Source organism: Lemur catta, chromosome 13 (genome assembly GCF_020740605.2).
Source record: "Lemur catta isolate mLemCat1 chromosome 13, mLemCat1.pri, whole genome shotgun sequence".
NCBI classification, from domain to species: Eukaryota; Metazoa; Chordata; class Mammalia; order Primates; family Lemuridae; genus Lemur; species Lemur catta.
In genome coordinates, this window is record NC_059140.1 from 82,114,607 (window position 1) to 82,127,328 (window position 12,722).

The 12,722-nt window shown below is 53.7% G+C and overlaps 1 protein-coding gene across 1 annotated transcript in view; it reads left to right on the top strand.

Annotated features, from left to right (window-relative positions):
• WNT3A (Wnt family member 3A) overlaps positions 1 to 12,311 on the top strand; it is a 39,029-nt gene extending 26,718 nt beyond the window's left edge. The window contains exons 3-4 of the mRNA XM_045566728.1: positions 4,560 to 4,825; positions 11,664 to 12,311. Coding sequence (XP_045422684.1) covers positions 4,560 to 4,825; positions 11,664 to 12,143 — 746 coding nt within the window. The 3' untranslated portion in view covers positions 12,144 to 12,311. The remainder of the gene's footprint in view (positions 1 to 4,559; positions 4,826 to 11,663) is intronic.
• The last annotated feature ends 411 nt before the right edge of the window (positions 12,312 to 12,722 follow it).

The following is a 12,722-nucleotide window of genomic DNA, read 5'->3' on the forward strand; positions in this document are numbered from 1 at the left end:
GACCCTGGGTGTGAGTCCTGCCTGTGCCTTCCCCACCAGGACCTCACAGGAGCCCCAGCTCCCCTGTAGACAGAGATGAGTGACTCTTGGGCTGCAGGGCACAACCTGATTGTTTCAAACCCCTGTGGAAATCTGATAAAAGCAATGAATTCTCTCTGGAAAGATGCACACGGCTCCCAGTCATACCCCATCATTTGTGCTCACGATTTTGGGGGCTAATGAACCCCCTAAAACCTGCCCGTGGAACCCTGGGTAGAATCCATCCTACTGGTAGTAAAGCCTCCTGCTGCTGTAGGATGGCACCTGGCCACTCCCGGGGTCTTTCTCCAAGGTTGTCTCAGGGCGTTATTTAACTTTTTATTTGGGAATAATTTCAGACTTACGGAAACATTGTCACAGTGGTGCTGGGCCCTTCACCGGCCTCCCACACTGCTGACATGGTACCTAGCCACGCCACGTCGATCAAAACTAAGCGTACATTCTATTAGCTGACTCCAGACTTAACTCGATGGCACTCGTGTTTCTGCCCATAGCCCTTGTCTGTCCCAGAATCCATCCAGGTCCGGCTTTGCTCCTGCTCGCCATACGGCACGGCACTTCTGGCCTTGTCTGTCCCTCTGAGAAACGTGCTCAGGCATTTTGTAGATGGCCCTCAATCCGAGTGGGTCCAGTGTCTCTAATTAGATGCAGGCTACACATTTTTGGCAAGAACATCTCGAAGGCAGTGTGTGTCCTTTGTGGATCAAGAGGCCACCGTGTCTGTGTCATCCCAGGGGTGTTAGCCTCCATCCCTAGGTTAAGGCGCTGTCGGCCAGGTTTGTCTGGTGCAGTTAGGGTGTCCCTTGGTGACTGATTGATTTCTCAGGGACCTGCGTGGAGACCTGGTAGCTGCAGCTCGGAAACAGACTCTGCCAGAACACTCCGGCTCCCAGCTTTGAGGCCTGCCGGTTCTGCCACGGCCTCACCAGCTCAGGGGCGGCTTTCTGGCCCGGTGATCTGAGCCTCTCTGTGGAGATGTCTCGTCATCCGGCAGAAGGGGAAACTGAGCCCCAATAGGGAGGGAGAACAGCCCGCCAGCTGGTGGCAGAGCTCTTTTCTCTCCGGCGGAAGCCCTGAGCCCTGCCCCTCAAGTGTGTCTGGCGGCCCTCGGCTGTTTGCCCGAGTCCTGATAAGCAGAGATCTCCAAGCCCTTGTCCTGGGCAGGGCGTGGAGGCAAGAGAGCCCTGGCTCCCGGCTCTGGCTGTCCCCTTATCTCTCAGGCTGGCCTTGGGGGCAGACTCCTGTAGGAGCCAGGTGGCAGTCTGAACTGGGGTAGGGTATTCAGGGTTTGGGGTGCTCGGCCTTGGGAGGGGCCTTGGAGGAGGACCCTGGCCCGCTGGGAGAGGGCGTGCAGGCAGGAAAGGAAGGCTGGGTGCTGCGGGTTCCGGAGCGCCCAGGACACTGCCCAGCCCCGGGCAGGCTCGTGGGGCCGGAGGGGCCAGGAGCTGGGCCCCTCCCTGAAGAGCAGACAAGGGTGGGGGGCTCTGAAAAGGAGGCGTGGGTGCGTTTGGTCCAGCAAAATGCGCCCCAGGCCTGTTTGCACACCCAACAGCTGTGTTAGGAAAGGAAAACAGGCTGGGGGCGGGGCTTCAAGCATCAGAGAGGTGGGGGGGGTGGCTACCTAGCTGCTCCTTTTGGGGGGCTGTCCTGGGTCCATCCAAGGGTGCACATGGCATGCTGGGCCTGGGTCCCCTGGAGGGCAGGGTGGGCCTGCTGAGGGCAGGCTCAGACCTTCTTGGCTTCTGCCCCACCCTGCGCTCCTGCCTCCTCCTCTGTCTCCAAAACACCTGTGGGGCAGGCCCTGTGTCCAGATTGGAAATAAAAGGTGAACAAGACACAGTCGTTTCCGCCCTCCCCTGACCCTCCCCGCCCCCCCCCCCCCCCGCAGCAGGGCTGGGGAAGGAGTCATGTGGCAAACCAGGGACACCGCCCAGGCCTCTGGCTGCTGCATGAGTCCAGGAAGGAGCCAGAAAGAGCCTGGTGGGAGGACAGAGGGCCGAGTGTGGCTGGAGGCCAGGGAGTCAGGCAAGGAGATAGGCTTTGAGAATCTGGGAAGGGGCCTGGCATGGCCAGATTGGCATCAGGCAAGGAGCTCAGGCTGCAGCACATGTGCACGCGTGTGTGAGTGTGCACGTGTGTGTGAGTGTGCAGGCGTGTGTGAGTGTGCACACATGAGTGTGCATGCGGGTGCGGGAGGCTGGAGGCTGGGCCCATCCCTACTAGGATCCTCTTCGGATCCAGGCGGGAGGTGCACCCACAGAGAAGGGTGGCGAGTGACAGAATGGGCTGGGAGATCTCAGGGCCACCTCGAGAGGCTGGAACAGCCAGCAGGGTCAAGGCTGAGTTTCAGGTGTGGCGTGAACAGTCTCTGGCAGAGCCCTTCCCTAAGCCGGTGGTGGCCAGTGGACACAGAAGAAATGGAGAGCGCCCTTCTGGCTCGTGGCTGGGTGCAGCAGGTGTCCCTGCCCACCTTGGGCAGGACCCCAGGGAGGGGATGGGGCAGCTGGGGCCTGCAGAGGGCCGTCAGGGAAGTGTTGGCAAATCCATGGAGACAGTCACCAGAAGCAGGCCAGAGGGGCTCCGGGGGGCCCTTGCCAGCCACCAGGTTGGGGACGGGAGGAAGGGAAGCCAGCACAAGGCCACAGACACAAACACATTCTGTTTTGCATGTTCTTGGAATGGGAGGAAATGCATTTTTGGTGATGGCCGTGTCTGTGTGTGCCCACTCGCTTGCATGGCCCCTGCCCCTGCCCTGCCTGCCTGGGCTGTGGGGCACACACAGGCCCCCAGGGCTCTCCCAGGCCAGCCTGCAACCCGCCTGCCTGCCCCTCACCCCCCGCCGGGATGAAAGCTCCCCGGGCATCCAAGTGGGGTGAGGAGGTCACACGCCCCTTGTGATGACTGTCTCGTAACCCCGAGTGGCCCACTGGGAGCCTCTGCCCAGGAGGAGGTGAAGGACACAGCAGGGCACACCCCCTGTCCCCCTGCCTTGCCCCACAGGAGGCCCCTGTCTCTGAGCGAGCCTCCTGTCCACAAGGAGAGAAAGAAGCTCCGAGCCAAGGGGCTCAGGACCCCTGTGACAGCCTCAGAGGCATCGAGGAAACTGCCCAAGGCTACACCAGTCCCCAGAGGCCAAGCCGGGGCTCAGACCCAGGCCTGCAAGCTCCAAAGCCCAGAGCATTTTTTTTCAGCTGGGTTTGTAAAATGCCTGCTAATCAGTAGGTCAGGTTCTTGTCCACCTTGCTGTTGCTCCTGGCTCCGAATGCAGTGCCTGGCACACAGCAGGGGCTCTGCTCACCCGTGTCAGCCCTCCCCTCGCCCCCCTGCCCACCCACAGCAGACCGTCCCTGCATGGGTGCAGAAGCGTTTGCACACGCCAGGAGAGGCAGGGTCATCATCCATCCTGTCCGGAGAAGCCCAGGCTGTCCTGCAGGCCCAAGCTCAGGGCGGGGGCATGTCCTGGGCACGCAGGGCTGGCACCGAGGAAGGTGGGTGCTGGAAGACCCCTGTCTTGGGAAGACCCCAGAAGAGTCAAAACCAAAGGAGGTGCCACCTCACACCCACTGGCACAGCCAGAATCAAAGCGCTGGGGAGTAGCAAGTGTTGGCAGGGACGCGGAGACATCGGGACCCTGGGCTGTGCCTGGTGCTCGGGGTGGAGGAGGGAAGCGGCCTGGGCCACTGCAGAGGGGGCAGCATGTGGGGCCTGAGCCACACTCTGGGGTCTCCACTCCGGCCAGCCAGGGTGCGAGGGGGAGGTGGCTCTCTTCTGTCTGATTTTTGCTGCCTTTTTTAAAAGTCAGTGTGATGATTTGAGATCCATCCGTGCTATTTTCCTGTTATTGCTAAATCGAATGCCTGAGGGACATGCCGCAGCTTCCCGACATGTCCTCCTGCCGGTGGGTATCTGGGTGCGTCCCGTCTGGAGCTCTTGTGAGCGTTTGTTTCTGAGTCTTTCTGTGGATGTGGGTTTCCTGTGGGGCAAGCCCAGGGGCTGATGGCTGCTGTGTGTTTAACTTTTGAGGAAGCTGCCCAAGTGCCTTCCGAGGGGACCACACCGTTTCCCCACCCAGCCACAGGCCAGGGTCCCGGTTTCTCCGCGTCCTTGCCAGCACCTGCTGCTCCCTGACACTGTGACTCCGGCCGTCCCGGGGGCTGTGAGCGATGCCGCCTTCGGTTTTGATTTGCATTGCCCGTGAAGAGTGAGGTCAAACATCTTTCCAGGTGCACACTGGCCCTCTGTGTACTTTTTATTTTTTAGAGACAGGGTCTTGCTGTCACCCTGGGCTGGAGTGCAGTGACATCATCATAGCTCACTGCAGCCTCACACTCCTAGGCTCAAGCCATCCTCCTGCCTCAGCCTCCCAAAGCACTAGGACTACGGGCCTGAGCCACTGTGTCCGGCGACTTTCTTCAGGGAAGTTCTCTGTCTCCTCACCTGCCCACTTAGGGACAGCCCCCTGCGCCCAGCAGCCGTCAGAGCCCAGCCGAGCTAACCCTGCGTCTCCACTTTCTCCACAGCCACCCGGGAGTCAGCCTTTGTCCATGCCATCGCCTCAGCTGGCGTGGCCTTCGCGGTGACACGCTCGTGTGCAGAGGGCGTGGCTGCCATCTGCGGCTGCAGCAGCCGGCATCAGGGCTCGCCGGGCGAGGGCTGGAAGTGGGGCGGCTGCAGCGAGGACATCGAGTTTGGCGGGATGGTGTCTCGGGAGTTCGCAGATGCCCGGGAGAACCGGCCGGACGCCCGCTCTGCCATGAACCGCCACAACAACGAGGCCGGACGCCAGGTAGGTCCGTGGCCAGTGCCTTCCTAGGGGACAGCGGCCAGGAAGGAAGGACAGGGAAGAGGGCTGGCCTCCAGGAGCTGTTGCACAGTCCGGGAGGGACGTCAGGGTGACTGCAGAAATCCCGAGAAGTTCTGCAGTGAGGAAATGCACATGTGCATTTGACCAGATGCACGTGACAGACGCCAAGAGTGGCTGGCAGGTATTCAGGTGGGGAGAGGCCGGGAGAGGCCCCCAGGCAGCCCAGCGGGGAAAGGCTGAGAGCCATTTAGTCTGGGCAGAACATGGATGCAGAGGGAGAAAGAAGGTTTTGATGTGGAGAGACTGGCTGGGACCAACCTGTGCAGGACATCGTGACCCTTGTGTCTCAGTCTGTTTGTGCTGCTGTAACAAAATACCTTAGACTGGATAATTAATTTATAAACAGTGGAAGTTGATTGCTCACAGTTTTGGAGGCTGGAAGTCCAAGATCAAGGCCTGGCAGAGGCCTGGATTCCTGGTTCACAGATGGTGCCTCCTTGTTGTGTCCTCACGTGGCAGATGGGGTGAGGTTCTCCCGGGGGTCCCTGTTATAAGCCAGTAATCTTATTTATGAGGTCTCCACTCTTATCACCTCATCACCTCCCGAAGACCCCACCTCCTAATCCCATCATCTTGAAGGTATTTCAACCTATAAATTTTGGGGGGACACAAACATTCAGACCATAACAGCTTGTTACGAAGGACTTGGTCAGAAGGTCAGTGGGGGACCAAGAGAGAGATGACTGCTGAGGGCAGGGACGGCTGTAAGGACCCAGGGTGTGCAGTGTTTGTGGCATCACAGTGATGGCGGCTGGCCTTGGCCAGTGGCATCCGGGGATTGCAGAGTGCTGAAGCGTGACTAGGAGATATTTACCTTCTGACAATGAGGGACTGGAGAACTTGGACTAGTCTTCCTGCTGAAGACAACTTCAAATGCAGGATGAAACATAAAAAGCACCCTGCTAAAAGTGTGTGATAGAATCTACACATGTATGCAGTTGCCGATTCATGATAGGGGGTGTCGGGCAGTGCAGCAGGGCTGGGCTTGTCGGCAGCTGGGATGCAGTGCGTCAGATAGTGCTGCGGCCCGAGTGGATCCCCCAAATTCCCGTGCTGGAAACTTGACCCCCAGTGCAGCAGTGTTGGGAGGTGCTTAGGTCGGGAGGGCTTTGCTGCTGTGACGGGATTGATGCTGCCATAGAAAGGCTTTGGGAGTGGGTCCCTCTCCCCCCCCAACCCCCCGCCATGTGAGGACACAGCGTCCCTTCCCTCTGGAGGACTTAGTGTTCAAGGCATCATCTTGGAAGCAGAGAAGCCAGGCCCTAACCTGCCACCATGTTGATCTCAAACTTCCCAGCCTCCCGAACTGTGGGAGAATAAATGGACAAATTACCCAGTCGCAGGTATTCTGTTTCAGCAGCACAGAACAGACCACGACAGATAGCAGCACGGGAAAACATTAGCCTACATCTCTCTACCTCTCACGGTCTACAAAACTCCATTCCACATCCAAATGGGAAAGGTAAAATAATAAAACTTTTACAAGAAAACATAGGAGAACATCTTTGTGACCTTGGAGGAGGCAAAGATGTCTTGAACAGGCAAAAAAAAATTTAAAAAAGCATTCACAGTGACAGGAAAGCAGATTGATATGGACTGTATTCAAATGAAGAACTTTAATTAATAAAAAGACCCCAGTGTGGTACTGAAAAGGCAACAGTAGAGGAGAGCACGTTCACACACATATATCCAACAAATATATAACAGCTGTAATATAAAGAGAACTGCACAAATTGAGAAGAAAAAGATAGACAACCCAATAGAAAAATTGGCTAAAAAATTGAAAGCCACTTCGTGAAAGAAAACATAGAAATGGCCATAATATTGTGGCTCAGTGTTATGAGCCATCAAGAAAATGCTGTTAGAATCCATGCCCCGGAGAGGGAGAGAGGAGGACGGGAGTTCTTGAGCAGCTGGTTGTTCTCGGCCAGACCATTTGTGATATTTCGCATGCTTTGCACTTCAGACATACGTGTGGTTCAGTACGTACATTATACCTCTATGAGATGATTTTTAGGTGTGACATAATTCTCACTGTCTAGTGAAGAATTAGCAGCCCCTAATCCCGGAGAAGACAAGATGATGAGCCCGGTACCTGGGGCAGCTTTGGTCCAGGGGCCATTTGCTCGTCTGGAAGAGATGGCAAAGGTTGAGCTACAATTCTGGCAGATTCGGAGAGCTAAGAGGCCCCCCACGGGCGTGACCTCTGCTAAATCTCTCCCCAGTGTGAGCTGGAACTCTGGAGAGTGAAAGAAACTGAAGTAGCCCAGCCTTTGGGCACATGTTCAGGCTAGAAGCACCTTAAGACCTGAGCTTGGATTCGGGTGATCCCAAACTGCTGGTATCCCCGTGCGCCTGGAATACGCAGACAAAATCCTCTTTGGAGGAGGATGTAACCTTTTTCTAGGCCTGAACATTTTTCTGTAAGAATTTTGCAAACACAATGTCCAGCACACAATTAAAGATAACCTTTCACATGATCTGATGACACAATGAATTTTAATCAGCAAAACAACAGAAACAAACCCATACAGATTCCAGATACTAGATTTATTAGGCATAGATTATCAGGGGAAAAAGGCTTACTTATGTCCAAAAAGCTAAAATGCAAATGTGAACATTCCACAGGGAACTAGAAACTATTAAAAAAAAGAATATAATAGATTTGGAAAAGAATACTATAAAAATTGCAGAACTGCAGAATGAATGGGGACTTCCAGTTAGAGATGACAGGCTGAACATACACATTTCCCTCTGCACCCTCCTGGAACCCCACTAGAATGACAATAAATTAATTTTTAAATAAATAGATATATAGAGATAGGTAGATATAAGCAGAGAGAAAGATGGATGGGATCTATAGATAGTAGATACAGGTGATGGGGAGACATAGGATAGACTCAATATAGATGGAAGAGATAGTAGGTGGACGGATGGATATTAATAGACAGATGATGGATGGGTAGAGGAAATGGGTACATGGAGACACAGACACACATGAGAATATGGAAAACAGGAAAAGGGAGAATGGCAACGAAACTTTGAAAGCTAAAAAGCAGATGGATGCATCAAGCAGACCCAAGAAAATGAAGGCTTGGGCCAGTAGAGGAGCAATCTGAGAACCAGTCCAGGAATTCCTTGTGTCAGACATCTTGAGAAGTAGAGATCGAGATGGGGTTGAAAACAGAAAGATTGGTTGAAAGTTTATTTTAAGAGCACTTAACAACCCATCCACTCCTCTGCCCACCTCCTCGTAGCCAGGCAGCAGCCTCTCCCTTTCCCACGGCACAAGTCTGGGGGTCTGTTCTCTGAAAAGGGTACAGCAGAGGTCTCTGGTCTGAGGGACATCAAACACACCTGAGGGTGAGGCTGCCAGTGTGAAAATAGTCTCTCTACGTATGGAAGCTCATACCATTATCTCTCTCCTTGATTTCCTAATCCTAGCAGCAAACCCTGATTGTTAATGTCCTCCAAGCAAGAGAATGGGAGATTCTCCTCTGGGCAATCTGATCAACTCAAATGAAGAGTCTGACGTGGAGGGTCCCAAGTAAAATAATGCAGCCAGATCACTCTATAGTGAGGATCAAAGTTGACAAGTCCCTCCCATGCACAGGAACTTCCAGTGAGATTTTTAGTGTAGCCGGGCATGGTGACACACAGCTGTAGTCCCAGCTACTCAGGAGGCTGAGGAAGGAGGATCGTTTGAGCCCAGGAGCTGGAGGCTGCAATGAGCTATGATGATGCCACTGCACTCTAGCCTGGGAAATACAGTGAGACCCTGTCTCAAAAAAAAAAAAAAAAATTATAGTGCCCCACTTTTAAATATGAGCAGATAGCCAAGGATCACCAGACCTCTGAGGAAAGCTTCTAATAGATATAGATGCTAAAGACCAAAACAAACAACAACAACAACAAAAAAAAATTTATGCAAGAACACATTGTAAAAAAAGATGAAACTTAAAAAACTATCATTAATATCCCCAAAGAGATAAAACAGGGATATAGTTATCCATGAAATTAGAACAGGATGTTAATTTTAAAGAACATTCAGAGAAAAAAAGAGCCCTTAGAAATTAAAAATATGATAACAGAAAAAGAATCTCAGCAGAAAGGCTGGAAGATAGTTGAGACACCCTCTCCCAAAGAAGAGAAAAGGACAAAGAAATGGAAAATAGAAGAAAACAGAATATTTGGAAGATCTGTCCAAGAAAGACAATGATGAGTGCAAAGAAGAGGAAATCAGATAAGAAACAATCAGGAAGTTTCCCTGGAACTGAGCACAGGTTTCAGACCAAACAGGCCCAGTAAGTGACACAGAAGTGTCACTTTGTGAACATAAATTAATTCCTGGACAGAGGGAAAAGACCCACATCAAAACACACTGTTGTGAAAATCAGAGGCTATGGCATAGAAGAGCCCTCCAAGCTTCAGAGGAGAATATTGGGCTTCAGGAGCAGGAATTGAAACGGCATTAGACTTTTCAGGAACCACAATGAAAGCTAGAAGAAAATGGAGTAGTACTTTCAGAATTCTAAGAGGTAAAAATGATTTCAAGCCAAGAATTTTATACCCTGCTAAAGTATCAATTAAATGGGCTAGTCGAAAAGATGTGTTTTCAGATGTGCATATTTCACAAAATTTATAAGACATTTTCTGATAAAAACATGTCTCCAAGAAGATGAAGTTGATATAAAGCCTGATGTTTGAACATCTTGAAGAGGATATTTAGACAATTAAGGGAGACTTGGGGGCTGAATCAGTCACAGGTACATTAACAACAGCAACAACAAAAGGTCATGTAAGAAAGGAAAAGTCATCATAATATATTATAATACTTGGCTCAGTGGAGTGTGACATTTAATATAGTCCCAGTACCATCAGCAGTGAATATTGATCTGAAATTACACTCGGTTTTAGAGTAGGAGGGGGTGGTGGCTGGGAAGCTGGTTCATCCAAGTGCTGGGGTGGTGAGGGAGAGCTAAACTCCCATCCTTCATGGTGAGAGGGCAACAGATAATGCCTAATGCTGAAAAATCAAGAAGTGGCAAGACAAGTGTTATTAGAGCCTCAGGCATTACAAGGGGCGGCATATGGGACCAGGATTCCTGTTCTACTTAACAGGTCCTAGAAACTATTGAACTTTTAAAAGTATGCACCTATATAATATTGATCAGAAATAAAACTAGGGCTGGGTGCAGTGGTGCAAACCTGTAATCCCAGCACTTTGGGAGGCCAAGGTGGGAAGATTGCTTGAGGCCAGGAGTTCGAGACCAGCATGGGCAACAGAGCAAGACTCCATCTCAAAAAAAAAAAAAAAAGTAAAACTAAAACAAAAGAGAAGAAAATGGATATTAGACAATGGGACTGAGCAGGGTAGGGGAGCATGTCAACCGGAAAGACTCAATATGAGAGGGATGGCCTCAAGAGACAGCTGGGAGAGGGAGACAGAACAGAGGCAGGATCTGAACTCAGAGCCCCGTCAAAGCCTTAGACCGGGTCTGCCCAATATACATATAATGGGAGCCACAAAATGGGACCCACACGGGCCATTATACATTTTCCAGTAGCCACATTTAAAGAGCACACAGGTGAAATGAGTTTTAATACTCAGCCCACTTTAACCCAATATAGCCAACATGCTATTGTTTTAATAATGTGTGCAATATTAAAATTATGAAAGAGATATTTAATATCCTTTTCTCACACTCAGTCTTGGGAATCCAGCATGTGGTTTGCACCTATGGCATTTCTGAATTTGGATCGGCCATGTCTCATGGGCTCGCGTGTGGCCAGTGCTGCCGTAGACAGTTCTGTGTGTCCCCTCGCCCAAACTCCACCCCTTCCCCTAAAGAAAACAGGGAAGAGAAGCTGATTCCCCACTGCCCATAGGGAAAACCACACACTCCTCAGCCAGGCCCCCAAAGGCAACCCACAGCCTATGTCCCAGCACTGCCTCCCTGTTCCCCTGTAGTCCCCATAAAAGGACCAGCTTCCTGGGCGACTTCTATTGCCCATGACAAGCCTTTCCACCCAGCCCACAGACACCTCCTCTGAGCAGCCTGCCTGGGTTCTCCTGGTCATAACCAAGGTCGTCCCTGCTGCATCCTTGCACGCTTACGCACTGCCACTGCTATTTGGCACTTTCAGTGTCTACCATCCCATGTTACAGTTCCTTCCTTCCTTCACTCCATCATAGGTGTTTTTTTTTTCTTTTTTTTAGAGACAGAATCTCACTCTGTCTCCCAGGCTGGAGTACAGTGGTGCGATCACAGCTCACTGTACCCTCAAACTACTTGGTTCAAGTGATGCTCCTGCCTCAGCCTCTCGAGTAGCTGGGATTAGAGATGTACATTGCCAGGCTTGGCTAATTTAAATTTTTTGTAGAGATGGAGTCTTGCTATGTAGTCCAGGCTGGTCTCCAACTCCTGGCCTCAAGCCATCCCTCCTCAGCCTCCCAAAATGCTAGAATTCCAGGCGTGAGCCACTGTGCCCGGCCTATCCTAGATACTGTAGAAGTTCTCACCCGGACACTGGATAAGAGTGGCCTTGGGTCTGGCAAGGGAGACGCACAGCCCAGGAATCTGCACCCTAGGGAAGTGGGTGACACTGGGGTCCCATGCAGAGGGCTCTGCTCCACCTGGGGGCCCCAGCTCTGCAGGGGGCTTTCTGGATCGGGTGGGCTGCGGGCAGCGGGCAGGGCCCCCTCTGGGGAGACGCACCAGAGGCCGCCCTGACCTCGCCCCTGACGCGTGCCCCGCAGGCCATCGCCAGCCACATGCACCTCAAGTGCAAGTGCCATGGGCTGTCGGGCAGCTGCGAGGTGAAGACCTGCTGGTGGTCGCAGCCCGACTTCCGCGCCATCGGCGACTTCCTCAAGGACAAGTACGACAGCGCCTCAGAGATGGTGGTGGAGAAGCACCGGGAGTCCCGCGGGTGGGTGGAGACGCTGCGGCCGCGCTACACCTACTTCAAGGTGCCCACGGAGCGCGACCTGGTCTACTACGAGGCGTCGCCCAACTTCTGCGAGCCCAACCCCGAGACCGGCTCCTTCGGCACGCGCGACCGCACGTGCAACGCCAGCTCGCACGGCATCGACGGCTGCGACCTGCTGTGCTGCGGCCGCGGCCACAACGCGCGCACCGAGCAGCGCCGGGAGAAGTGTCGCTGCGTGTTCCACTGGTGCTGCTACGTCAGCTGCCAGGAGTGCACGCGCGTCTACGACGTGCACACCTGCAAGTAGGGGCGCGGGCGCGGCCGGGGGCTCCTCCCTGGACCCTGGGCTCCTGCTTGCAGGCGGGGTCGCCTCCCTTTGGGTGGGGGCTCCGGGTGTGGCAGCACCCTGGGGGGGCTCCTCCGGAAGGGGATGGGGTTCTGGATGGGGGCGGGGCTCTTCTCTGGGGGCGGGGCTTGAGAGGCCAGCCCTCCTGGGTGGGACGTGGCTCCTGGTCCTCTTCCCCGCAACGAGGTCCCATCCAGCCCCCTTTTCTGCGTAGAGACGTGGGGACCGATTGAGCTTCATAAGGTCCCCCAGCCCCTCCCCCATGCCGCTGGGATCCGGGGCCCCTCTCTTCAAGGCCCTGCCTCTGGGATGAGCCACGGGGTGGAGCCTGTACCACCCTCCTTCAGCCTGGGCTTTGCCCACCCCCCAGACCAGGATCCCTACTGAGAAAAGCCTGCAGCGCCCTCCAGCCCCGACCAGCCCCGGGGACACAGCTCGGTCCAGGGAGAAGGGGAAGGGGCTTCACGGAGGGAAGAAATCCTGGGTCTCTGCCCGGCCGTCCACACCCAGGGGGTCTTCCCAGGGCATGCTCCTGCTGCT